Below are 26,978 nucleotides of genomic sequence, written 5' to 3' on the forward strand. Positions count from 1 at the left end.
AAATCGGTCGGAGAATCCGTCGAAAATATTACCGACGGATTTTATCTTTCGGTAACTATTACCGACGAGCAATTTACGTACGGGAAATTTTGGTCGGAATTTCCGTCGGTAAGCACATTACCGACGGAATTTGGGGAATTACCGACGGAATATTCCGTCGGTAAACAGCGCATTTTTTGTAGTGGTCATAGAACTTTGATACTATTTGCATTAAATCATTTCTTCTGTCAAATTACCACAATAGTAATTCAGGGTAAAAAATTCTAAGAACATACATGACATATACATATATCACATAATTAAATACATGATCTATTGATCTAGAATCTTATTCTATCATCACCAAGTTTGTCCAGCCATAGACATCCATGCACAGTAAGCACACACAATCTTCTGAGACATATAGATATACACCGCAAACGATAGGCTCATCAGAGTTAGATCCTTCCAATCCCCCTTCATTTTGGGACTTAGATTATCTTGCAGCCCCTTTCCAATTTGCTCAACACCAAACAAAAGTTTCTGCAACTTCATGCCGTTGTCTTCCTTAGCTCCCTTGTCCGTTTTCTCGTCGTCTGACTTGCGACTCTGGCACGAGACGGCGGTGATCATTTTTGTGGTGGTGTTGACTAGAAGTGGCTTGTGTTTGTGGTGGCATAAATGGCCGAGTGAGAGAGCAGCCATGGATGAAGCTTAATTAGCCAAGGCAGTTTATGACCTTAATTATATTCTTGCAATAGGAGATTTATTTGGTGGTTTTGAGAAATGTGAGCAGATATATTGTGCTTTGCCCTTTTACTTTCTTGAGAAAATATCTGAGTGTGGATAAGATGAAGGTGTGTATGGGCCTCCTTGATTTGAAAGAGAGCAAAAGGATGAAATCATGAAAACAAGCCTTTTCTTGTAATGAATTTTAGATACTAGTAAACGATTACGATGTTATGTCAAATATATTAAAAAATCTATTTATATTACTAGATTTTTCCTTGCACGGAAAATATTACTATATGCGTATTGAATTTCAAATTGTGATATTTTTTATTTTTTCTTAAAAAATGGTTCCTTATTTTTCTTATCAAGTCTCAAATACCCAACTAAGTTACTACGTCACAAGGGAATTCACTAATTAAATCATTAGTACGTCGGTTATTGATTTTTTTTTATGTAAGATAGTGTAGAATAATTAAAGTTGCAGTTCACAGTCGTCAGTCCAAACTATCCAATGTAATATTATGATCGAAATTCGTTGATTCTTTGACAAATTAATCAATGATATAAGTGGAATAATTGTTATAAAGCGATTTTAGTTTTCTCAGCCTGTGTGTGTTAGTTTCATTTGCCACCATCATTATTCATTACCAATGTTTGTTAGTTGTTACTCCAAGAGGCTCTCCCACATTATCAATCATTTCTCATATAAGTAAAAATATGTAGAAAAATATATACTATATGTTAGATTTTACACAAAAGCCAAATAAAACGAATCAAGTTTTAAAAGTATAATTACTACACTTCAATTATGATTTTTTTCATAATACTATGTTTAACTCTATGAAGTAGGGAAACTTTCATAGAGAACTACGAATTTTACCTATTAACAGATTTCTATAAAAAAAAGTTTGATTTATTATATCTGTTCAAATATTGAAGGTCATGAAAAATTAGAATTGAATTGAGAATGTTTAAAGATCGTGTCAAGTTGCAAATTCATCCAAAGATTGAAGGGGTTGTTTGAAAAATCTCAGACCCGAAATCACTTGGGATGATATTTAGAATTTAATTACATGCAATCATATATTACAATATGATCAAAGAGTTTAAATTTTACAATATGATTTCATATCACATATAGTTGGATACTTGTGATCCCCCAATGATCAAAGGACTTGTTCATTCTCCATGAGTCGGTTTCTCTTCTTCATATTCAAATTATGATCTTCTAAATTATTCTCCATATCTTACTTTGACTATTTTATGAGCAAGAATTTTAGAAAAAACAAAAGAGATTAAATTTGTTAACCTTCCGAAATTTGAGACTACATTCGCCAACCTTTCAAATTTTGATATTGAGACATGCGAATTTTTCAGAATAAGGAATTTTAAATTCTCTCTTTTCTCTTTTCTCTTTTCTCTTATTTTTTCATATTATTATGTCTCTCACAGCATTTTTGAATTGATCATACAAACCCATAATATTTTCATCCAACTATTTTTTGAAAAAAAAAGAAAATTTCATATATATTAATATGTTTCTTTTGATACAATAGTCAAAATATTTTTAGGAATAAAATTTACACCCACAAAATTTTGACACCTAGATAACAAGTGAGCAACACGATTACAATCTCTAGGGATGAAATTAAATTCGATGACATGAGCTCTTTTCGCAACTGCCAAGATATCATCCTTTATCACCTCACTATAAGGATCCAGTTCAACATCCCCATGTAGTCCTCTCCCCATGTAGTCTTCTGATCAGGTTTTGGTTATCACTTTGCACATATAGATTGGATATATTTTGTAAAATGACCATATTCAAACCATAACAAACAACAATACCTTCCATCAACGTTGTCGAACCAGCTGCTTTAACTTCAGTCTTGCATGCGAAGATAATCATCCCCTTTTCATCTCTAAATACCACACCCAGACCAACTTGACCATTATGGAGAATATTTATATCACTATTCATAACAAAAGTGCCCGTTGGAGGAGGCTTCCATCTCTGCAACCTGTGATGTTCAGCTCTATTTTTCGTATCCCGTTCAAAAGTATCTCACATTTCCATCCAACTTTTGTGGGCCCTCAATAGAATTTCTTTCCAATGAAAAGATTTGTTCTCAAAGTAAAATTCATTTCTCCTCTTCCAAATATTCCATGCAATACAAGCAAAAAATGTAAAAGCTTTTTGAGGTAATTTCTCCAAGAGTGACCAAACCACTTGTTCAAATGAAAAATTATTAAGGAATTGAGATTCAAAACGAAGAGGACCATACCTCCAAATATTTGCCACTTCAGTGCATTGTAACAAAAGATGGTCACTTGATTCATAGCTTAAGCCACATATCTCACATACAGACCCTGCATCAATGCCTCAACGAGAAAGGTTATCCTCAATGGGCAAGTTGTTTACGCAGGCCCTCCATAAAAAGTGTCGAATTCTAGGTGTGACTTTTGAATGCCATAACCTTTTCCAACCTTTTTTCGTTTGACTTGAGGAAGCTCTATATTCATGTTTCTGAAGTTGTGGAAATCCGATATATATTTTTGTATTAGGTGATAATATCATTATCTTAAACCATATAATGGATGAAAAGTAACATATAATGCACGGTTTGAAATTTATAATGTATTATATGAATAACATAATGTATAATAAATTAGCTACTTTTTAACTTCTCTAATGGCTATAAATGAACTAATAATGTATGAAGTGTGAATAATAATGTATAAAATGTAATGAATGTGACTACTAATGTATGGAACATTAAAGTGATTGAATGCGCTAAATTACATACGATGAATATTGCACTTTACACTACTAATTGCGTACAAAAAGTTATTTGCTGCGTTACAAATAATGTACAACTTTAATAATATTAATGTACAACGACATAGTAATAATGTACTATATGTGAAGAATAATGTAACTGATCGATCAGGTAGAGATGTGATATTGCGTAAAAAATAAAGTTCTTGTAGCTAATAATGCACTAATAACATAATAATAATAATGCATTTTTATTAATGCATATAATGTGCCAAAATGTACGACTAATGAGAATAAGTTAATGGATAACAAACGAAGACTAATCCGAAGAACAATAAAAATAAGATGGGAAGGAGCTTCGTGATATTCAAAAAATCATCAACATTTCCTTTTGCCCTTGCGCAGTGCATTCTCCTTCTCCATCTCTTTAAGCATTGGACAATTTCTAGATTCGTGACAGCCCCATCTCATCGCAAGCCTTACACCGTCTCAAAGGCCCAGCGGCCTCCTTTATAGCCTTTTCTCTCTTGAAAATCATAACAAAAACATATCAGGAAAAGTATACATTACATAACATACATCGTACATTACTGATTAGCTAAACTACATTATACTAAGTATGTGTACATTATATTTCTGGGTTAAAACTAAACTCTAGGAGAGATTACAGCTAAATCCTATAGGAATGGCTGAAACTCGTGGACTTTGACGACGGTTGTGTTACTTACTCCATGCTACACTCTAGCCCCAACGATTTCTAAACCCTTAGGGAAAGGATTTAAGTTGCGCTAAAACATCAAACACAGTCAATCTTTATGTATAAAATAACAAAAAAAAAATGCTCTGAAACATATACATTATACATTACAGTACATACATCGTCCATTACTGTTTACATAAATTACATTACACATAGATATTTGTACATTATGTTAGTCAGTTAACACTACTCCCTAGCAGATATGATATCTAAACCTTAGATTAATGACTTAAACTCGTGGATTACAGCCAACGATGTGTTACTTAATTCATACTACACCCTAACCCCAAGGATTGCTAAATCCTAAGGGATAAATTAAACTAGCACCATACAATCAAACACTGCCAATCTTAAACTACTCATGAAATTGTATAACTCAACCAAACAAAAGAGTCAGATCAAGGATTACTGCTGCAATCAGTTTTTAAGATTACAAAGCAGTTTAATACTCAAAACAGGAACAAATTACATTACCTTCTTCCATTATTGCATAATAAGAACAAAATTCACGACAGGTCCAACAATAAACTATGACTTCTCGAAAAAAAATTACCTTCGTCCATGTTTGAACATAAGCTTCGTCCATTGTTGAAGAACCACCTTCTTCCATTGTATTAACGATAATCTTCCCGGAACACTCCCAAAAATAACGCACAAACGCACAAATGCACAAACTGCATACGATAATTACAACCAAGGCAAGTTTCGCACAAACGCACGATTTTATAAAACCGGATTTTTAACGAAGAACTAACGTTGAAAGATGAAAGAGAAGAAAGATTAAAGAACGATGAAAGAGATGAAAAAATTCTGGGAGAAGAAGAGAAAAACCGATGCAATATTTTGTGAGGAGAAAATCATGGACTTTCCATAACCACCAATATTGTCATTCCCTTAAAAGCCCTTTTCATTTTTTTAATTAATAAAAAATGCATGATCAGGCCTTAATTTCGGCCATTAGATGATAAAAATGAATGGTTGAGATTAAAAAGGAAAAAACATAAAATATAGGAAAAGTATATGAATACACCTCATTCTATCAATCCACATAAAATGATTGTATACTAATAAACCACCGACAAGTAATCTAAGATCGAATATTCTACTTTAAAATATTACTGCCTTTGCTAGTTACTCTCTCTGTTTCATTGAAAATAATTCATTTTTCTTTTTGGTTAATCGCAATCAAAATGATATATTACAAAAAAAATGAAATATATTTATCTCTACTTTATTACTCTTTTCTTACGTTACTTTCTCTACTTAACATATAAAATAAAATTACATAAAATCTATATCGCTTAAGAAATAGATCATCTTCCTTGAAATAGAGGGAAGACATATTAACATTTTACATACTAAGACTTTTCAACAAAAGCTAGGATAAGATAGGAAGATCGCGAGAAACCAATCATAAAAATACACGAAGATAAAAGTAATTTAAGGGGTGGACCATACTCCCACCTTCCAAAGTTATGTCATTGAGACCCAAGTATTCCTTCCGTTATTTTAGATGCGTGTTTTGTGTATTAATTGGAGAGCGAAAATAGCATAATGTAAGAGAATTTTTTTCCTATAAAGAAAATGTTATATTTTTTGTGTGATGAATTAAAAAGAAAAGTGAAACATTTTCCTTGCATTTTATTTTACTTTATTTTCTCTTTATTTTAACTATTTATTACTTCATCCGTCTCATAATAGAGTGAGTGCAAAATTACAAAATTAAATTGGAATTGTGAAAGAGAGAGTGGTGCCTGCAAAATGGAGAATGAATGGACAAATTTGCCCTTCACCTCTTTGGGTGTTTAAGTCCAAAAACATTGCCAAAAAGTGCAAAAAACCTTCAAATGTGCATAACTACAAATCTGGGTACCGCTGGTAATATCATTTATGTGCGAAAGTGAAAGATCAGTATCATTTATATAGTTCATTCTTTTTTTTAAAACGTGTGCGAAAAAATGACTCTAAGTAGGAGAGTATTTTTTTCGTTCTAAACTAAAATGCAAATCTATGTTTTAAGTTTGAGAGGGTTAATAATTTAGTAAGTTTTTCTTTTTCGGCAGCAACCAATTAATCAATAAGTTTCAATTCTTTCTTATTTATTCTTTTCTTTTCGAATTCAATATCGCAAAACTCATTTTTGTAGTAATTTATTGTGTTGGAGATTTTTCCTGCGTAAGTCAATGACATGATGAAAAAAATTGGAGTACTACATTAAAGTGGTTGTTCATCTTCTTCGTGTAACCAAATGTTGAATCAATAAAAAAAAAATAGTAAATGAATAAAAAAAAATAGTAAAGTCAAAATTGGTCATGAACATATACTATTTTACCTTTTTGTCCTAAATTTTATCTTTTGGATTTTTTGATCCTGCACATATGAGAATTTGATCATTTTGGTCATCTGTCAATAGTTCCGTTAAAAACTTAACGGTCAACCAATTTAATCCGATTTTAACCAAATTTAACCGAGAATTATAATTTTAAGTCACTAATTATTCCCTATAAAAATTATTTATTTAAATATTATTTTTAAATTAGAATTAAATAAATAATTTAAAAAAACAAAATGGAATACAATTGGCCTCTTTCTCTCTCAATCACTGAATTCTCTCAACGCACCAACACTAAAACGTCTCTCTCTCTCTCAACGATTCACTCACTAATCGGCGAATCGGCGACGGCGAAACCTAGTCCTAGAGCTAACCTTATTCTCGACTAACCCTATCCTAATCAAAGCAACGACCAAACCTTAGATGGAGAAGGAGAACGATAAGGATAAAGAGAAGGAGAAGGAGAAGAGCCGGTATGTATTTGACTCTAACTTCCGTTGCTACAGCAACCCTCACGACTGTCAGTGGAAGTTCGAGAAGAGGAAGAAGGATCTACACAGGCATGGAGCTCCTCCGGATGAAGACAAGTCCAGCCCTTCGACTCGAAATCTGCCTCCTCCGACTGGAAATCGACAGCTACCACCACTTCCCTCTCAAAATCGACCCCTTTGCTGAAAGTCGAAGAGGAAGACTCATACCGCATAACTAGAGTTTGAGAGGAAGAGGTTTGAGAGGAAGCAAGCGGAAGGAAGAAGAGATTAGAGGAGGAAGAAGAACGAAGATGAAACGCAAGTGAAATCGCGATGGATGTTGAACCCTAGAATATTTATAAAAAAAATTTAATTCTAATTTTAAAAGAATATTTAAATAAATAATTAGGTAATTAATTAGGGTGGAAAAATCATAATTCTTGGTTAAATTTAGTCAAAATCGGATTAAATCCTTTGACCGTTAAGTTTTTAACGGAACTATTGACAGAGGACCAAAATGATCAAATTTTCATATGTGCAGGACCAAAAAATCCAAAAGATAAAGTTTAGGACCAAAAAGGTAAAATGATCATATGTTCAGGACCAATTTTGACCTTTACTCTAAAAATTTTTTTGTCTAGTACTAACATTTTATGCATTTTTTATAATTTTGATTGTTATTTTTATATGATATTTTTCAAATAATATACTCCCTCCGTCCAAAGAATATGCACTTTCGGTTAGGCATGAATTTTAATGAAAATTGGTAAAGTAAGAGAGGGGTTTAGAGAAAAAGTAATTAGGTCATGTTTGGTTGTCAGGATTCTATTTGGGAAAGTAATCTGATTCCGTAAATTTTAAATTCCTGTGTTTGTTTCGGTTTTTAATCAATCTGGGAAAGTAATCAGAATCCGAGAATAAGGAAAGTAGTACAACTTCGTAGGATTCTGAATCCTAACTATTCTTAGGTATTCTTTTTCCCAGTTTTAGGATTATTACATATTTCAGCAATATAATATAGTTTTATTATTATTATTATCATTATCATTATTATTATTATTAATTACAATATTTTCAAAATAATTTAAAATTATAAATCATACTTAATTTCACTATAATAAATAACTAGTATATGTTATAATAATTCATAATAGTAATTAATAATTAAAATATAATTATATAATATATAAATTGTATAATAAATAATAATTAATTATATTTTATATATTAATAATTAATCAATAAAGTCATAGTGAAATTTTAATTTATAAAATTTATTCAATTATAATATCCATAAATATTATAATTATAATATAATAATTATTATATCTATTATTATAATAAATGAGTATAATACTCCATGTAACGATAATTATAGTTATATTATTATATATTATGATGGATAATCCATATTTAAATATAATTATATAATAATTATTATTTATAACTAATAATATATTAAAAATTTTACAATATTATTCTTTTTTATAAATAAAAAATAATAAGTATATTTTTAGTTTGGTGTTTAAATTAAATATAAATTTATAATCTTGATATTTTCCAAACACAGAAAAGTAAAGTTACTAGGAATCATATTCTCGGGATTCACTTTCTTAGTAATCATTTTCCTTGCCAACTTTACTTTCCTGCCAACCAAACATGGCCTTAAAGTATTGTTAGTGAGGAATGAATACACCTCAATAGAGAGAAAAGAGCTTTCAAAATTGGAAAGTACATATTCTTATGGAACAGACTAAAAAGAAAAGAATGCATATTTTTATGAGACGATAAAATATGTATTAAATAGAATAATTTACATTGAAGTTTCTAACAACATTTAGTTTTGGGCCCGTTCCTAGAGCTAAATGAACCGTAGATCAGTGGTATAGAAAGAGATTTATAAGAGCATCCTCGTTGGTGACTTTGAGAGGAGGGGCAAACAACAAAATAGAAAGAAATTAAAATAAAGCAAAAATTAAATAATCGAACCCAACCTCCAATTTGGAGTCTTGTCAGCCAGCCCAACATAAAGTGGAGGGCAAAGGACACATGTTCATTTTCTATTGGCTCAATGTATTACTCCCTCCGTCCCAAGGAAGATGACTCCTTTCTTGGGCGGCATAGGATTTTATGCAGTTATATTTTGTGTGTTAAGAGGAGAGAGTAAAGTAAGAGAGAGGGAATAAAGTAGAGATAAAGGTGTTTCCATTTTAAGTAATGGGTCATCTTAGTTGGGACAAACCAAAAAGGAAAGTGGGTCATCTTCAATGGAACGGAGGAAGTATTATTTTTGTTTTTTTTATTTACTATTAATTATTGATTAATCACTACTTTATTTTGTACATGTTTTAAAATCGTATACTATAAACATGAAATCTAAATATTTTAGATAATCACATTTTTTTATGAACATTGTGAATTTGTGATATTTTTATTACTTTTAGTTATTAATTTAATTTATTTAATTATTATATTTGTCTTTATATATCATTACAAAACTCATGTGAATTATTCTTTCAACTATTCATGTGAGCCTATCTTGTGAGAAATTCACGTGAACTAAAGGCATCGATGATTGGCTTGCAATTGTTGAAAAGTCTTAATTTTTATAGAAAAATGATTTTGTATAAACTTTAATCTATAACTAACAAAGGCATCGATGATAATTTGAAATGAAGATATTTTTGGCTAGAGCCATACATTATTTGAATTACACATATTTATATACAATGTGGATAAGATATTACAAAAATCTATATAATCCATTCATCTGCTTCATATTACTCTCCCAAAAATGCAGTTTCCTTTCTCAGTTTCTTTGATTCTCTTCTCATGTCTTGTATGGAGCAATCATGCTTCATCGAAAAGATCCACCTACATTATCCATATGGACAAACCCTCCATGCCCAAGGCCTTCTCCACTCACCATTACTGGTATTCTTCCCTCCTCAAATCTGCCACTTCAGCAGAGGCAAAGCTCATCTACACCTACGACCACGCCTTCCATGGATTCAGCGCTGTAATGTCGATAGACGAGTTGCAGGCTTTAAAGAAGTCCGAAGGGTTTGTTTCCGCCTCCGTGAGCAAAGCTGTCACTCCTGACACCACACATTCCGTCAATTTCCTCGGCCTCAGCACCGCAACCGGACTCTGGCCTGCTTCCCACTACGGAAAGGATGTGATCATAGGCATCATCGACGGCGGCATTTGGCCAGAGAGCCCGAGCTTCAACGATGACGGGATGACGGAAATCCCTACCGGGTGGAAGGGACTTTGCCAACAAGGACCAGATTTCAATTCATCACTATGCAACAAGAAACTCATCGGAGCCAGATTTTTCGATGCAGCATCTCGGGCAGAAGATCCAGAGAGATTCTTTATTTCGGCTAGGGACACCGATGGCCACGGCACCCACGTCGCGTCCATAGCTGCAGGGAATTTTGTGAACAACGTCTCCTACTTCGGATATGCCCCTGGAACTGCAAGGGGAGTTGCCCCAAGAGCTAGGATTGCAGCATACAAGACCGGGAGCAATGATGCCGACACATTAGCCTGCATCGACCAGGCCGTCGCAGATGGTGTCCATATTATATCCATATCCTTACGATACGAAGCAGCCACTCTGTTTGACAATCCAATCGCAACAGCTACCTTCGGTGCCAGGGAAAAGGGGATCGTCGTTTGTAAATCCGCGGGAAACACAGGCTACAGCATAGCCACAATTATAAACGGGATCCCTTGGGAGATTGTGGTGGCATCCGGGACCATTGACCGATGGTTTGCAGGGACGATCACACTCGGAAACGGCAAAACCATCACGGGATTTACCATGTTTCCAGCAAGGGCCTCTGTCATCAACTTGCCTCTCATCTATAACCAGACCCTCTCTGTCTGCAACTCTAGTGAAGCATTGTCACAGTCGAATCTACGCCGAATCATCGTCTGCAGTGTTAGTGACGACGACCAAACAATCACAGAAGGAACTGAAAGTTTCTTTTTCACAATGCACTATCTGATCGGTTCCAACGTTGCAGCAGCTGTCATAATTTCAGAAGATACGAGCTTACTCCGTTCTACATACTTTCCTTTCCCGGGGACCGTGATCAGCCGAGAACAAGCTGTAGAATTGATCGAGTACGCAACCACCAGTGCCTCACCAACTGCAACCATAGATTTCCAGCAAACAATAATCGGGCCGAATCTTCCACGGGGCGTGCCAGCTCCAGCCCTATCAGGATCCTCATCCAGAGGCCCCTCCCAGACCTACCAGGAGATCCTGAAGCCCGACATTATGGCGCCGGGAGTGCTAATTCTAGGCGCGTACAGTCCTATCGGCCCTGGTTCACAAGTTGGAGACAAGTTCTTCCTATCAACGGATTACGCTCTAGTGTCCGGCACATCGATGGCCGCCCCTCACATCTCTGGGGTCGCGGCCCTTTTAAAGGCCGCGCACCCAGAGTGGAGCCCGGCAGCTATACAGTCCGCGATGATGACAACTGCAAATCATCTCGACGCGACAAAACAGCCAATCAAGCAGGCGGGATTTAACCCTCCGAGTGATGCTTCCCCACTGGGGATTGGGTCGGGTCAGGTGGATCCGAACCGGGCGCTTGATCCAGGTCTTGTCTACGACCACACGGCGCAAGACCTGGCGGATCTAGTGTGCTCGATGAATTTCAGCCGCGAGCAGATCCGGGCGATCATAAGGTCGAGCTACAATTGCTCGAGGCCGTCGCCTGATCTGAACTACCCTTCTTTCATAGCGCTGTATAACTTTGACCAGAGAGGAGTGACGTTGACCAGAAGGTTCAAGCGGACTGTGACGAATGTTGGGAGTGGCGCGGCTACGTATAGAATGAAACTCGAGAAACCGGAGAATACGACGGTGACGGTATCGCGGAGGACTCTGGTTTTCAAGAAGAAATATGAGAAGCAGAGGTATTCGTTGAGCATTCGGTATACGGGAGATATTGAGACGGGGGTTAGACATGGGTCGCTGACGTGGATCGAGGAGACCGGCAAGTATGTTGTAAGAAGTCCGATTGTCATTTCCGGCGGAGTTGATAATTACGGCTAGTTTTTGTAACATTGCTTTCTCTTTTCTTTTATGTGGCTGTTATGTGGTTTCCTATTAAATGAGATTCGCCTTGTGTAACAAATTTTTTTGAAATTGAATCAGAATTCAACTCTTTAAAATTACATTCTAGATAAAACGGATCATTCCTCAATTTATTGGAATGGCCTTGACATTTAAATCACATTTGTATAATAGTAACAAATTTAACTACGGCGGTCAAAGCTTTGTGTCCTAATACCTACGTCCTGAAACATGTTAGCATCCGCATCCATGCTCTTGCCAAAAGCAGGGATATAGGTCCGGATCCACCTTTATTCGTTTTTTAATTCCCCATTTTTCTGAAGAAGCACAACATCCATATTTTTACTCTTCCGCAAGAGTATGGTCAAGAGTCACACCATTATATTATTCAATTTAAATACTTCAATTATTAAAATTATTTTCACAATATTAAAATGCAATAAAAATACCCAAAATACTATTACAAATTACTAAAAAATTAAAAATTACATAATTAAAATCCTAAAATTTAAAAATACATAATTAAATTCATAATCAATTTTTTTTTGAAGTATGAATGAGAGATAATTTGATGTAAAGAATGGATGATGAATGTGGGTATTTATAGATGATTTTGGGACAAAAAAAATTTAAAATAAATAATTTTTTTTGAAAAAAAGGCTATATTTCTGGGAATCCCAAAATATATTTTTTTCTTTTTTTTTTCGGATTATTTTCGATTTTTATGAATTTAAAAAAAAATTAACAGAATAAAACGAGCTCAATTAGGAGGCGCCATGTAGGTGTGCTCTTCGGCACAGCGGTGCTCTTGCTATTGAGCGTGTCCGTGCCGTCGGCAAGAGCACAACGGCGAGTATGGTACTCGCCACGGCGACGGCACGACGACTGCTCTTCCCCAAGAACACCGCTGCGGATACTACTATTTTCTACTTATCATTATTTTCATTATCACAAATTATTAGTAATAAAATTATATTGAAAAGAAAATCTTTTATAATACTCCTCCCTCTGTCTTATAGAAATAAGTCATATTTCCTTTTTTGCCCGTTTCATAAAAATAGTCCATATTTATTTATGATAATCTTTTTTTCTTTTCTTTTACTTTATCATTTATAAGCTCCACCATTCACTACACAATTTCAACTACTTTTTTTCTTTCTCTTTTAATTTATCAAATTACAAGTTAAAATCCTGTCTATTTCTATCAGACGGGGGTGTAGTATCAAAGCATTGCAAATAATCGAGGAAGTATGAATTTTATTCCCTCACCAACAACACACGTTTGTGGAAAAAAATAGAGATTCTTCAAAACAAAAAATAATCATCACGAGTCAATTAGATGGACTTATTTTGATGAAATCTCATAATCACGATATTAATCAATCAATCTAGGACAAAAATAGACCAACCAATCCCCAGCGGTTTACTTTAACTTATTCAAACCACAGTTGACTAATCTTCCTCTTTCTAACCTGCACCATGAGGCGCACTACGCACCCCATCTCCCTTGACATTTTGCTTGCTTCAGTATTCAACAATCAATCAAGTCTTCATCTTTCTCCCAACCCCACTACTTTATAATTTCCGTTGACGGAACACAAAGCAACTCCATTCAAATTCCCCTCGCCCCGCTTTGCTCTCGGCCGCCACCCCCCCACGCCATCTACGCCCTTCAATCCGCCTTTGCTTCTACCTAAAGCTTCCACTTTTCTTCCCAACTTCGCTTTTTTGGTGAAACTAGGGTTAGGCTGGTGAAGTAGCGCTGACAATTTTTATATTGTTGATGATTTTCTGCAGTCGAAGATGTATATGTTCAATCTGCTCAATTAATCGCTCGTTTAGTGTTTGATTTGGAAATCTGAGTCGATCTGTTGATTAATTCTATCGGTGTGGCTGTAATTTAGTATGGTGATGTTATTTATTTGTGATAATTGATTTTGAGACTGGAAATTATGAAGAGGTTGAGGTCCAGTGATGATCTGAAGGATTGGGGAAGAAGAGAAGATGAGGCTGCTCCACAGCGTTCATCTTCTTCTTTGCATAGGAGCTCTTACTACAGGTCATCTGATAGTGGAAGGAAGGTGTTGTCCTCGTCAGCATCCAGGTATGATCGGTTAGAAGATGAGAGGGAGAGTTCAAAATCGATTAGGAAACGGCCGGATTATGATTTGGAGAGCTATGATAGGAGGAAAAGCTATGATAGCCATAAAGACGGGAATGGGAATGGGAATGATAGAGGGATATTGAGCTCTTCGCCGAGGGCTGGTTATGGGATGGATCACATGTATCGTTCTCAGAGCCTTTCTGCACCTAGGAGAGACTTTCCCAAGGGGTTTAGGTCTGAGAGGGACAGGCCTAAAAGGGAAGGCATTGGTGCATCGTGGAGAAGATTTAGTAGTGGGAAAGATGCTGATGATGGGGCCAGGAGTGGCAGTGAGGCGAGTAGAGGAACACGAGTGGAACCAAAGGAAGTTAGGAAGGCAAAGTCTCCTCAGGGTTTCAGAGATGCAAGATCACCAGCCTGGTCTAAGGATTCCGGGAGTGATCGATCAAAGAGTGTTGAGTGCAAGAAATCTGTAGAAATGCAAGTGCAGAGTGAAGGACCCAGCAGTGAACGAGAAGAAGGAGAGTTGGAACCTGATCCTCAACCCGATGTGCTTCCCGCGAAGCCAATTATTGAAGATGAAGCTGCTGATAAGAAGGCCTCGCCTGAGAAGCAGCTCCATAATGAACCCCAGGCTGAAAATAAAATATCGCAGGACAGGGTGAGTTTCTCATCAGTAGAAAAGGGCAACATGAGTAAAGTGGACAGCTGTGATGAGCAAGCTGATGGACAATCTAGGGAGGCTGAAGAAGATGTTGTTAGCCAAAATGGCGATTTGCCTGATTGTCGGGATACATCATTCCAAGCGGCGGAGGTAAATAGAGATGATAGTGATGCAAAAGGAGAACATGGAGGTGGTGACCATGTAAGGGATGATGGAACAGAAGGCTGCTTGGAGGAGGTTGCGGACAGCACATGTGATGCGAAGCTGTCAACTTTACAGGAGCAACAGGAAGACCTGATTGCTAACAATCAAGTCAAGACAGATGGTGTTGAAGTGGCAGGAAGTGTACAAGCAACATCCAAAAGTGAGCTGCCTACTACAGAGAAAACAGCCCTAAGTATGAAGGACAAGGGTAAAAGTGTTGCTTTATTGCCTTCTGATGGTGTTCTCTTAAAAGAGAATTTGGAGGTTGATACTAAACCAAGGGACTTCACAGAAAGTAGAGACATTGAATTGGAAGGCCTAAGTACCAGGGGCTTCCAGTTTTTCTCAAATGATCCAATTAAAAAGTCAGAGAAAGTGGAGCAATCATCACATAGCAAGCCTAATGATGATAAATTGGCTCTTGACCTTTCTCTTAGCTTGCCGAATGTACTATTGCCAATTGGTTCTCAGAGACAAGCTCCGGGTTCTCCTAGCCGCACAAAAAGTGTTCAATCATTTGCTAGCTCGTTCCGGACAAATTCTGATGGATTTACAGCATCAATGTCGTTTTCTGGGTCTCAGCAGTTTACTCACAATCCTAGCTGTTCTCTGACTCATAATGCACTTGATTATGAGAAATCTGTTGGTAGCAAGCCACTTTTTCAGGGGGTGGATTGGAAAGCCTTGTCTTTAGAGGACGCTGCGAATAAGGAGAGCTCTGCTTATCAAGGAATGTCATCAAGAGAAAATGTCTTGCATCAGCAGTCTCAAGTATCCCAAGGCAACTCCAGTGGACAAGCTGCCCTGCAGAAGATGAGAGTTACTGGAGGAAGCTCCAAGATGCTGATTGGTCTTGAAAGGCAATTAAGTAGTAAACAGTTGTCTGGAGTTCAAGGTTTTGGCACTTATGATCATGGAGCAGAGTATTTGAAGGACAATAGGCAATCTCTGTCACAGAAAGACTCTGGTAGTTTACATAGGAACAATGGCAGGGATGGTAAAGATCAAGAACTGGGGATTGGCACTGACCTTGCTGAGTCTATAGTTACCATGATAGTATCTGAACCAATACCTACAATGGCTCGGAGGTTTAATGACATGAATGCAAAGCATGTGCCATCTATTAAAGAGTTTGCCCGTGATATAATCTCAAACCCAAGTAAGCAGTGGCAGCTGAGTGCTTTGCAGAAGGCACTACAGAAGAGGTCAGACATTACTTTGGACATGCTACTAAATGCAAATCGTACACAATTGGAGATCTTGTTGGCTTTGAAAACAGGGCTTCGTGAATTTGTTCTGCCGAAATATGATATTACATCGTCAGATTTGGCAGAAATATATCTCAATATGCGATGTAGAAATCTCGATTGTCGGAGTCTTCTTCCAGTGGATGAATGTGACTGCAAAATATGTTCGCAGCGGAGTGACTTTTGCAGGGATTGCATGTGTCTTGTGTGTTCAAAGTTTGACATGGCATCTAACACATGTAGTTGGGTCGGTTGTGATGTATGCTTACATTGGTGCCATGCAGATTGTGGGTTACGCAAATCTCATATCAGAAATGGGCGTAGTGCATCCGGTGCTCAAGGCACCACAGAAATGCAGTTCTACTGTGTTGCCTGTGATCATCCTTCAGAGATGTTTGGTTTTGTTAAGGAAGTTTTCCAGAACTTCATCAAAGAATGGACTGCAGAAAATCTTTCTAGAGAACTTGAATATGTGAGAAGAATATTTTATGCCAGTGAGGATGTTAGAGGGAAACAGCTCCATGAAATTGCTGTGCAGATGCTGTCTAAATTGGCTAACAGATCAGATTTTCAGGAGGTTCAGAATCATATAATAAACTTTTTCACTGGTATGTTTGGTCTATCTCTCATTTGTTATTAAAAATTCCTTCATGTAAAGCATAATCAAATCACATCATGCATTATATTGGAGCTGGGTAAACAATTGCTTAAAGAGCATTTTATGAAATTCGTGTAATATCCTCTTTTGCTCTAAACTTCTCGAAACATTATTTTGCCATCTGTTGTTGTTGGTATTGTGTTGAATATATCTTAGCCGTAGCATGCAAGTTTTAGGCTATTCAGAATTTGGGTGATCAAAAGTAGATCCCCTCTTGCCCTACGCTTTTGGAAACATTGAGTTGTAGAGATACCAATGGCGGATGTGGTTTTGTTTGTTAAAATTGGTGCACTGGTTCAGTTGACTTATTTGTCTTTTGCTGTTTTCTTGTGTTCGTGTATGTTCTACAAAGTTACTAGCTGCAGAACTTGATCAGCATCACTACTCACTACTGATTTCCCTGATAATACATTATCTATTCACATCTAGATCTGATGGTGTTTAGACTTTTCGGTCTAAGATAAAATATTTTTAACACCACTTGCTGGCATTTGGACTATGATCTTATATAGTTCAGTCATGTTTTTTCAGAGGGACTGTTGCCTGTTTGTACGTTTTACAAAATGTTGCAATTATAATATGCTAATTTTTATCACCCAATGTCCTAAAGCATCTTTCATTCCCATGTAAGTTTGTTTCATGTTTTCAATAGCACTTCAATCTGCTATAATTGTATCTTTTGCTACTACTAGTTGATTTCAGATTTGTCTTCTTCGTTTTAAGCCACTTATTACTTTTGAAACCATATATTTTTTCTTGTTATATAAATGTCACAGTTGATCATGGAAGTTTGAGAGTTTCTTATTTCATGCATCAACATGCCATTTTCACATCTTGGCTTTACGTGAATTTATTTTTAATTGCCTACTAGATGACTTAATTTGCTTGTGGCTCTGTTTTCACAGAATCCAATTTGGAAAGGAGTGGCAACATTGTTGAAAACAGAAAAGAGCCGGAAACAAGAAAACAAGAAGGCAGTAATGGCATTGCTGGGTCCAGCCAAGGAGCTGGGTGGATGAAGCCTGTTTATCCAGAAAAGGCTCCTCTCTTGGGAGATCCGGTCAGTTTACTCCATGACTACGACACCAATAGGAAGGATAAATACACATCGAACATGGATATCCAAAAATTTGCCCAGAAGGAGCATATGTTTGATGAACTGGAGAGCATTGTGAGAATCAAACATGCTGAGGCTAAGATGTTTCAAGCACGCGCAGAAGATGCAAGAAAGGAATCTGAAGCTCTGAAACGTATTTCAGTGAGCAAGAGCGAAAGAATTGAAGAAGAATACACAAGCCGGATCAGCAAACTTCGTTTGGCTGAAGCTGAGGAGATGCGAAAACAGAAGGTGGAAGAGCTCCAGGCTCTTGAAAGAGCATATCATGAATACTTCAGTATGAAAATGAGGATGGAAACGGATATCAAGGATCTCCTGCTGAAGATGGAAGCTACGAGAAGGAATCTCACAACATGATTGACAAGGTTAGTGTTGGATGATGAACTCTCAATGTAGCAGAGGGGGCTTCGTCCGGTGGCGATTGACTAATGCGTTAGTCGATTTGTAGATGTTTATCAGTCTTGTCTAATGCAGTGTAGTGCTAACTAGAATCTGTACAAAGGGTAGCTAATCTCCCAACATTCTTTGTTATGGAACAGAATGCAGATGGAGTAATCCGCTATCAGTTAAACTTGGTTTCGTAATCCACAATGGTTCCTAAATTGAATTTGTTTTCTTTAAAATATCAGTATTTATAAATTCTTTTATTGGTATGCATTTCGTATTTGTGGTTTTGATGGAAATTCAAGGTTAAAGGGATTTCCTTTTGACTAATGTGTCAACAAATCCAATGCATGGAGAAAACAAACTACTGCACTTGTCATATTAAAAGAATTTTTAAAAGTGGAGTTGGGATTTATTTATGATAATTAGTGCGAATCAATGTAAGAACTTTTTCCGGGTTTGCCTAATGGTCCAGCCCTGTCTCCCTTTTTCATCATAATTTTATTGTGAGAGAGTCAGTAATTGTTTCAAAATAAACTAAGGCTCCAAAGTGATAAGTGATACTACCAAAAAAAGGTTATTTTCTTCAACACTGTACCCCAACAACATGATAAGGTTGAAGGCATCAATTATTTCATTCTGTATACACATGAGAATTAATCGTGTATGCCATGCTCTGTATTTGTATAGTGTCACACTGTCACTTAGCACATTTTGTTTGTATCCATTCACTGCTCAGTACCATACATAATCAGCGATTCAATGTCCCCTGATTCTCAATCATTTGGGTATTTTAGGATTTGAATTTTAACAATACAATGTCATGATTGGTTGAATTGTAAGAGGTAATTTTAATTTCTTCACATCATGCATTTGTATTGTCTGCAAATTTAAATCGAGATGACATGATTTTTTCATGTGTGCAAATTTAGGTAAATATTTGAGATAACATGACTATCATTCATTATTTTGTTATCATGCTTAATTGGATACTTCTAAATAAGTCTATTTTACCTTAGCATCATAATTTTAGCTTCCCTATCGTGTTTCTTAGATGGTAACCTTTTAATTTCTCATGCCTAAAAAAAAAATTCTTTTTTAATTGTTGGTGTAATTTATGCACATTGTTTAGGAGAAGTATTCTAAAGGTATAGTAAACACATTATCTCGGCATTAAAAAATACAAATCGAAAATGTTTTGATTCAACTAAGATTCAATCTTGGCCTAGTATTATTTCGCCAATTTTTTTGTCCATGAATGGAACCCACACTCGTTGGAATTTATGTTGAATATATTTCAGGTCATTCTCCCATAGATTACTTAGCCTTGCTTTTTGTATCAGGATTACTCAACCTTATATGCATAGCTCATTTGTTTTCATCCTCTTACTTTATCAGCATTTAATAGTTAGCCAGTTAGGAATGTAAACAATTCATAGCAATATTATTATTGCAATAATATAAGAGCGCAGAGAGTTATTGAAAACGCGGTTTTGTATTAAAGAAAGTAGGAAAGGAGAAGTTAATGCAGTTACAAAATCCCTAAGCATTCCTTCTCAACAGATAGAAAAACTCCCATCAGTTCACTACACCTTAAGGGGAAGAACCTCAACTTGATCAACAACAGGCCCACAAAGACTTCCATAATCCTCAACCTTGGTGTGGTAGAACGAGCTGAAGAATGTCAATCTTGTCCTATCCGACACCGCCGTGAATTTGAAGCTGAACGTTTCAAACTTGCCCTTCCCTTCCGATTTGAAGGGCGCCTTCATCACTGCCTTGGCTGCAAACGCCTCCACCATCATCGACCCATGGCACCCGTTCTTGCCATCACCAACCGAGAACTTGAGGCTGTAGGCCTTGTTCGGGACCGTCCTGATCACTTGTGCAATGGCGCTCTCTCTCCCAGCAACCAGCTCCACAGCAGACTTGCCCATGGGGACGTTGAAATGGCCCGAGTCTATGAATTTAACGGCCTTGAGCGACTCGATGATCCACCCTGGGAGGGGCGAGGTCGAGTCTTCCTGCTTGGGCGGGAGGAGGACGCCGTGGGAGGAGTTGAACAGAATGTGAGGGCCCTCCTCGAATCCGCCGTTCCTCACCAAGTTACCTGACATATCAAAAATACATGTTAACTTTTTTTATGAGTAAATAAATTTAAATTTAAAGACGGAGGAATTGAACCTGAAACCTTTCTACCGCTTGGCAAACTCACATTAACATGAGTTGGCTCAATGGTGAAAATAGTACTTCCTTCCTAAGTTCTTTGTTAATTGAGTTGTTTTTTCTTTTTGGGAAGTTCTAAGATAAATTAATCATTTTTATTTTTGGCAAATAGTAATACTCTCTTACTTTATTCACAGTCCACTTAACACATACTCCATTTGTCCTATAAAAATAAGGATATTTTCCTTTTTCGTCAATATACATCAATTTATTTACAACGTCTACCACTAAAATCCACCATTAAACACTAATATTGTTTAACTGCCCTTCTTCTCATCTCTCATTTTCTCTTATTTTACCAATTATGCATTAATTATCGTATCGTCCCACGTCTTACTTTATCAATTATGCATTAATTCTCGTATCGTCCCAAATGACTTTATTTTTTTATGAGATAGAGGGAGTATTTTAATCTCTTTTGTGTGCTAAAAATAAATGGTTCAATTAATTTGAGGCAAAGATCTCAGGTTGGAGCCTACTGACCTCTGGTGGGGGTGGGGATGGGGAGGGGCTTGATAGCGACGGCGTCGAGGAGGGGGCCGCAGGCGGGGTCCTCCTGCTTTCCGGGGTTGTGGAAGACAAGCTTGACAGAGTTGGAGGTGGCGCGGAAGCACCAGGCGTAGGTGTCGCCGCCGTTGCTGCTGTAGAGGGTCTGGAGGGGGAGGTCGCCGAACTGGGACGGCACGGACACCCTCAGCACCTCGTCCTGCGCGCACGTCCGCGACGCGCCGAACGTGAGCGCGTAGAGGGTGCCGTTCCGGACGGGGACGGTCTGGGAGACGGACGCCTCGTTGCCGAGGCGCACCGCGTGGACGCCGTGGGCCACGTTGAAGAACATCCCGCCGGGCTGGGGCCCGCCGGAGATGTACTCAACCAGGCCGCGGATCTCCCATTTGGGGAGGGCGTGCCTGCCCTGCAGCACCGTCTTCTTGATGTCTGTCGCCTTTGGGGCTTCTTCGAAGTTCCCATTGGGAAGCAGCCCTGTTTCACAATTAGAAAATGCTCAGTAATTTATACACAAATTGAAGCTGAAGGAGGTAGGAAGTTGGAGATACCTTCGAAAGGGGCAAGCGCAGAAACAAGTGTGCAGAGAAAGCAGAGAGAGAGGAAGATACAAGTCTTCACCGCCATTTTCAGAATAACAAGTGTTGTCTAGGCCTAGGGCTTGGGTTTATTTATAGAGGTAGTTGTGGGGGAGTGTGAAAACAAAGCATGTGCGTGATGTGAATTGAGTGAAGCAGTAGGGAGTGGGTTTATAAATCAATCACTTTACATTTCTCCTTAATCAATGCTAATTTCAATAGTAATAGTAATACCTCGCCAATTATTACTCCGACTCCGACTCCGACTCATGTTTTCTGCCTGCTTTTGTCACATGCAAAACTCTAAATATCGTCTTCTTTTCCGCGCTTTCGTTTTGGAAAGGACAATTCTAGCCAACTGCATATATGATACTACTACTATTATTAGAAGCAATTTTGTATTACTACTATATATTCCCCGTAGTGGAGATATTGTTTTTTGCCACGAAAGATTAAAAAAATAAGTATAATATATTAAATAATAAAAAAGGTAGGAGAAATGAAAAAGTAAGAGAGAGAAATTAAGTAAGAAGAAATATGCTGATTTTTATTTAAAAAAGAAATGACTACACCAACATAATAAAGATATAATATTATATTTATTAAATAGAAAGATAAAAAAAATATAAAGAATAAGTAGAAATATAATATGGGGGCATACTATAATAAAATATGAGTAATATTTTGAATGAGTGAGACAGACAAGTAGGAATATATTTTAAACTTCAATGCTATTTTTAGCAATTTACATTAAATGACATCTCTCTTCTCTTACACCCTTTCTCACCCAAGAGCATACTTTGTGTAATTCCTTTAAAATTGAATTCGTTTCATTTTCTTTAAATGGAGCATCAACTCGGCTAGTTAGGAAATATATTTTTCTAAGGTCATATCCACTATGTTTATCTCAATTCATACCTCTAACTACTATGACATCGTATTCCCTTCAATTTTCAACCCTTACAACTCATATCTCTCTCATTTAATTTGAAGTTCTAATTTTTTAATTATTAATTAGTTTATAAAATTGAAATGCATAATAATTTAATTAACAAAATTACTTTATTAAAGTTCGTTAAAAGTACAGGTCCTACAAATTGAAAAATTAAAAACGTACTTTAGTGATGGAATTCGGAATTCGTTGATGCGTATTCAAATTTCTTTGATGGCATAGGCTTGGAGGTGAGCATAAACTTTTTCTCAGCGCATAAAAGCACGCCGACTAGCAAAATCTCGGAGTTCCGAAGGCGCACTTTGAATTGGCTTACAATGGTCGAGCAAAACGCTTGCCACACGTTCCAATTCCATCACGTCCCCTCAGGACAAATCGAAAGGAGTGCGTTGTGGACGCTATTAGCCCGCACTCAATTACTCCACTACATGAATAGGATAATTCCAAAACCTGATAACTTAACCCGATTAATATTCCCAGTATCAAGTACTCGTTCTGAAAATCATAAATTCTTTAAATGGGAAAAAGATAAGTAAAAAAAATAGAGTAGTTTTTAAATTGAGCTTATTAAGATTTTTACTTGAGTTTCTTATCACCATTTTTCAAAATATTTTGGCGTTAAAATTAGATTTTTTTTCATTTAGAAAATAACTACGTCCTCCAGTGTAAGAAGGGTTTTGATCAAGTATGAATTTTAAGAAATGTAATCCCTCCGTCCCAATGAAGAAAACCCCTTCTTGGAGCGACACAAGATTTTATACATGCAAATTTTAAAGTGTTTAGAAAGGGAGAGAGAAAGTTATTGAGTGTTTAAAAGTAGAAGAGATAATAAAGTAAGAAAGACAAAAGATTGTTGATGTTTAAAAGTAGGAGAGATGGAAAAATGTAAGTTGGGTTGTTGAGTGTTTAAAAGTAGAAGAGATAATAAAGTAAGAAAGACAAAAGATTGTTGATGTTTAAAAGTAGGAGAGATGGAAAAATGTAAGTTGGGTTGTTGAGTGTTTAAAAGTAGGAGAGATGCAGAAAAATAAGAGAAATAAAATGTTGTTAAGTGTTTAAAAGTAAGAGGGATGAATAAAGTAAGAAACGGAAAGAGTAATTGAGTATTTTAAATATTTTTTAAATAAGAAAAAAGTCATTTGGTTGGAATGGACGAAAAAAAGAAAGTGAATCATTTTTAGTGGGACAGAGGGAATGGACGAGTAGTAGAAAGTTGATTGAAAAGATTAGTGAGTGATGAGTCCTATCATAGAGTAATAAAATGGTAAAATGTAAATTTCAAATAAAATTAGTGGAATGTGGAATCTATAAAAAAAAAAAAAACAAATAAGAATTTTATTAGTGGCAGGATGAAAATGATGGTAAAATGGAAAATTTATTGGTTGAATTGGGAAATAGGTACTAACTAATGGGCATAATGTAAAGCTGCGTAGGGTAGTAAATTATTACTACTATAAATTATAATTATATTTATAAATTCCTTGTCATCGATAATCATGGAAAATTGCCTCTACGGCTCTACCTCTACAAGTGAATAATGGCGCAATCAATGCAGCAATAAACGGGGCGGAGCGGGGAGGTTGGCCTCATTCACAAATGGGCCTAAACCAGTCTTGAGCAGATGCAGGTTTTATGCCACCTAGGTAGCTACCTTCATTTATATTCCTCAACAACCAACTTTTTTTTTATGTTCATATATATTAATATTTTATATTTTTAATATTCTTTTCACTTTTGTTGAATTAACTTAAATGAACAAATTGCTGATCATAATTATACTCATGTACGCAATGTAATTGCTTTCAGTTAATGATAGTATTTTATTTTTACTTCTCAGTTCATAAATATCAATTAAGATTGGTTTTGTTACAATTTATATCTATATTGCTTAATATACTGGGTTGTAATTTAAATAATATTTTAATAGAGTATAAGTTTAAGATCAATTATGATTTTTTATCAGAATTAAATTAATTTGGAAGAAATTGAGAGATATATAATAAAAGTTTTAGATCTTTTTTTTCGGGATTAAATTAATTTGGAAGTAATTGAGAGAAGTTAATTGAAATTTAGTACTCCCTCCGTCCCACAAAAGATGTCACATTTTTCTTTTTAGTTTGTCCCACAAAAGATGTCACATTTTCATTTTTGGAAGAAGTTCTCTCTCATATGAATATAAAAATAATATTTTCTCTCTCCATTTAACACATAAAATAAAATCTCCTAAAATCCCGTGCCGTTCCACAAATGTGACATCTTTTGTGGGACGGAGGGAGTAGTACTATTATTTTTTAGAATTATACATGAAAAGTCTGAATTATTTTTAAATAAAGAACTAAAAGGGTGTGGGCCAAATTGTTTATTAGTACTACGTAAGTGTTGGGCTTATAAAGAGAAAAGAATGAAATAAATGAGAAAGCCCAACTATTATTCCTAATTTTTTATCGGATGTCCCCGAAGGTACGCCAACTATTATTCCTAACTTCAAATAAAAAGAGACAGAAAAAGAAAAAAGAGAAATTGTACGCACAATTTTCAAGAATTGAAATGTGCATGCGATGCAGCGTGCGTCGGCCATGAAGTGAAGGAGTCAAGGAAGCCGAGCTACCATCACAACTCACAAGCCTGATAGTTGTTTGCATATGGTGTCTCAATTTAGATCACACAATGTTGTGAGATGGATTCATATTCAGCTCAAGTTTGACTGAAGTTAGTTTTGGAAAGTTAGAAAGTTGTTAGAAACTAGCCGTTAGAAAAGTGAAGGCCAAAAACAAAGTTGGTTCTGTTTCGGTTAGGCAGAGAGAGAGTCTCTTGCTTTCTTGCTTTTCTTGTTTGTGCTCATTCATATAAGAGCAATCTTGTTGTATCTGAGAGTTGTAACAGTTCAATAATAGAGTCTTACATTTCGGTCAAAACCTCTCTTCTTCTCCCTCTAGCGCACACTTCTTCTTCAACACTCAAACCAGCTCTGTTCAATAACAATTGGCGCCGTCTGTGGGAAGCGAATTCACGATCGAGAGTTGAAGATGGCGACACGGCTTGATGCGGAGAAATTTACTGGGAAGAATGATTACGGCTTATGGAAAATGAAGATGCGTGCCATTCTCATCCAGCAAGGGCTCGCGACGGCTTTAGCTCCGGTAGATTCCGAAGAAAAAGGGAAAGCAGCGGCTCTTGACGAGAAGGATCAAGCAAAGCACGACGAGATGCAGCTCAAGGCGCACAGCGTTGTGATATTGTGCCTTGGTGATAAGGTACTGAGGGAGGTACAGTCCGAGAAGACGGCGGCTGCGATCTTGGCCAAGCTTGATGAAGTTTATTTGGCAAAATCCCTAGCCAATCGACTTTATATGAAGAGGAGGCTTTACTCGTACAGTTTTGTAGAAGATAAGTCCATTATTGAACAATTGGAGGACTTCACCAAATCGATCGACGATCTTGAAGCCGTGGATGTCAAAATAAGTGACGAAGATAAAGCGATTCTAGTCCTCAACGCTCTACCAAGTTCCTATGATCAAATGAGGGACGCTATTCTGTATGGAAGGGATAAACCGATCACGCTATCGGAGGTTCATGCTGCTCTCATGGCTAAAGAACTGCAAAAAGGGGCAATAAGGCGTCCAGAACCTCAAGCAGAGTCTCTCAATATCAAGAAATTCAGCAAGAAAAAGTTCAAGAAGAAATTTGATGAACCCAAAGTTGAAACTGCTGGAGTCAAAGAAACTCGTTCATGCCATTGGTGTATAAAGCCTGGCCATCTTAAGAGAGATTGTTATGCTTGGAAGAGGAAGCAAGCCACTGAAAATCAAGGGAATAGCAATGTGGTGAGTAGTGATGGGGATGACACGGCTGAGGTTATGAATGTGATGGAGGTGAATGATGAGAGTTCATGGATTATGGACTCGGGCTGTTCTTTCCACATGAGTGCTAATCTAGATTGGTTTCAAGATTTAGTGGAAACCTCAGGATCTGTTCTTCTTGGCAATGACCAAGTCTGCCAAATCAAGGGGATTGGCAGAATAAAGATGAGGATGCATGATGGGTCTGTGAAGATTCTAAGTGATGTAAGGTTCATTCCTCAGGTCAAGAGGAATCTCATTTCCCTTGGTACATTGGAGCTTAAGGGGTACTCATTCAGATCCTCATATGGAAAAATGGTAGTTCTTAAAGGCTCTGAAGTGAAGATGGCT

The 26,978-nt window shown here is 36.6% G+C and overlaps 4 protein-coding genes and 1 long non-coding RNA gene across 5 annotated transcripts; 2 read left to right on the top strand and 3 right to left on the bottom strand.

Moving 5' to 3' along the window:
- Positions 1–339: 339 nt before the first annotated feature.
- Positions 340–684, bottom strand: LOC125194833. Its single transcript, XM_048093050.1, has one exon. It carries the CDS (start codon positions 682–684, stop codon positions 340–342), a length of 345 nt encoding a protein of 114 aa, XP_047949007.1.
- A 2,963-nt stretch (positions 685–3,647) lies between these two features.
- On the bottom strand, positions 3,648–5,050 carry LOC125192067. The gene is made up of 2 exons (XR_007171297.1): positions 4,804–5,050; positions 3,648–4,016 (listed from the first exon to the last, which is right to left on the bottom strand). It is a non-coding gene; the product is annotated as an uncharacterized LOC125192067 (long non-coding RNA).
- Positions 5,051–9,773: 4,723 nt separating this feature from the next.
- On the top strand, positions 9,774–12,227 carry LOC125197537 (subtilisin-like protease SBT3). The gene has a single exon (XM_048096299.1). The coding sequence runs from the start codon at positions 9,847–9,849 to the stop codon at positions 12,127–12,129; it is 2,283 nt and encodes a 760-aa protein (XP_047952256.1). The 5' UTR covers positions 9,774–9,846; the 3' UTR covers positions 12,130–12,227.
- Positions 12,228–13,671: 1,444 nt separating this feature from the next.
- LOC125194178 (protein OBERON 4-like) lies at positions 13,672–18,746 on the top strand. The gene is made up of 2 exons (XM_048092249.1): positions 13,672–16,977; positions 17,933–18,746. The coding sequence occupies exons 1-2, from the start codon at positions 14,103–14,105 to the stop codon at positions 18,499–18,501; spliced, it is 3,444 nt and encodes a 1,147-aa protein (XP_047948206.1). The 5' UTR covers positions 13,672–14,102; the 3' UTR covers positions 18,502–18,746.
- A 1,258-nt stretch (positions 18,747–20,004) lies between these two features.
- LOC125196699 lies at positions 20,005–21,976 on the bottom strand. The gene is made up of 3 exons (XM_048095309.1): positions 21,810–21,976; positions 21,238–21,735; positions 20,005–20,638 (listed from the first exon to the last, which is right to left on the bottom strand). The coding sequence occupies exons 1-3, from the start codon at positions 21,883–21,885 to the stop codon at positions 20,115–20,117; spliced, it is 1,098 nt and encodes a 365-aa protein (XP_047951266.1). The 5' UTR covers positions 21,886–21,976; the 3' UTR covers positions 20,005–20,114.
- Between the last annotated feature and the right edge of the window lie 5,002 nt (positions 21,977–26,978).

The sequence above is a fragment of the Salvia hispanica genome, chromosome 6 (assembly GCF_023119035.1).
Source record: "Salvia hispanica cultivar TCC Black 2014 chromosome 6, UniMelb_Shisp_WGS_1.0, whole genome shotgun sequence".
NCBI classification, from domain to species: Eukaryota; Viridiplantae; Streptophyta; class Magnoliopsida; order Lamiales; family Lamiaceae; genus Salvia; species Salvia hispanica.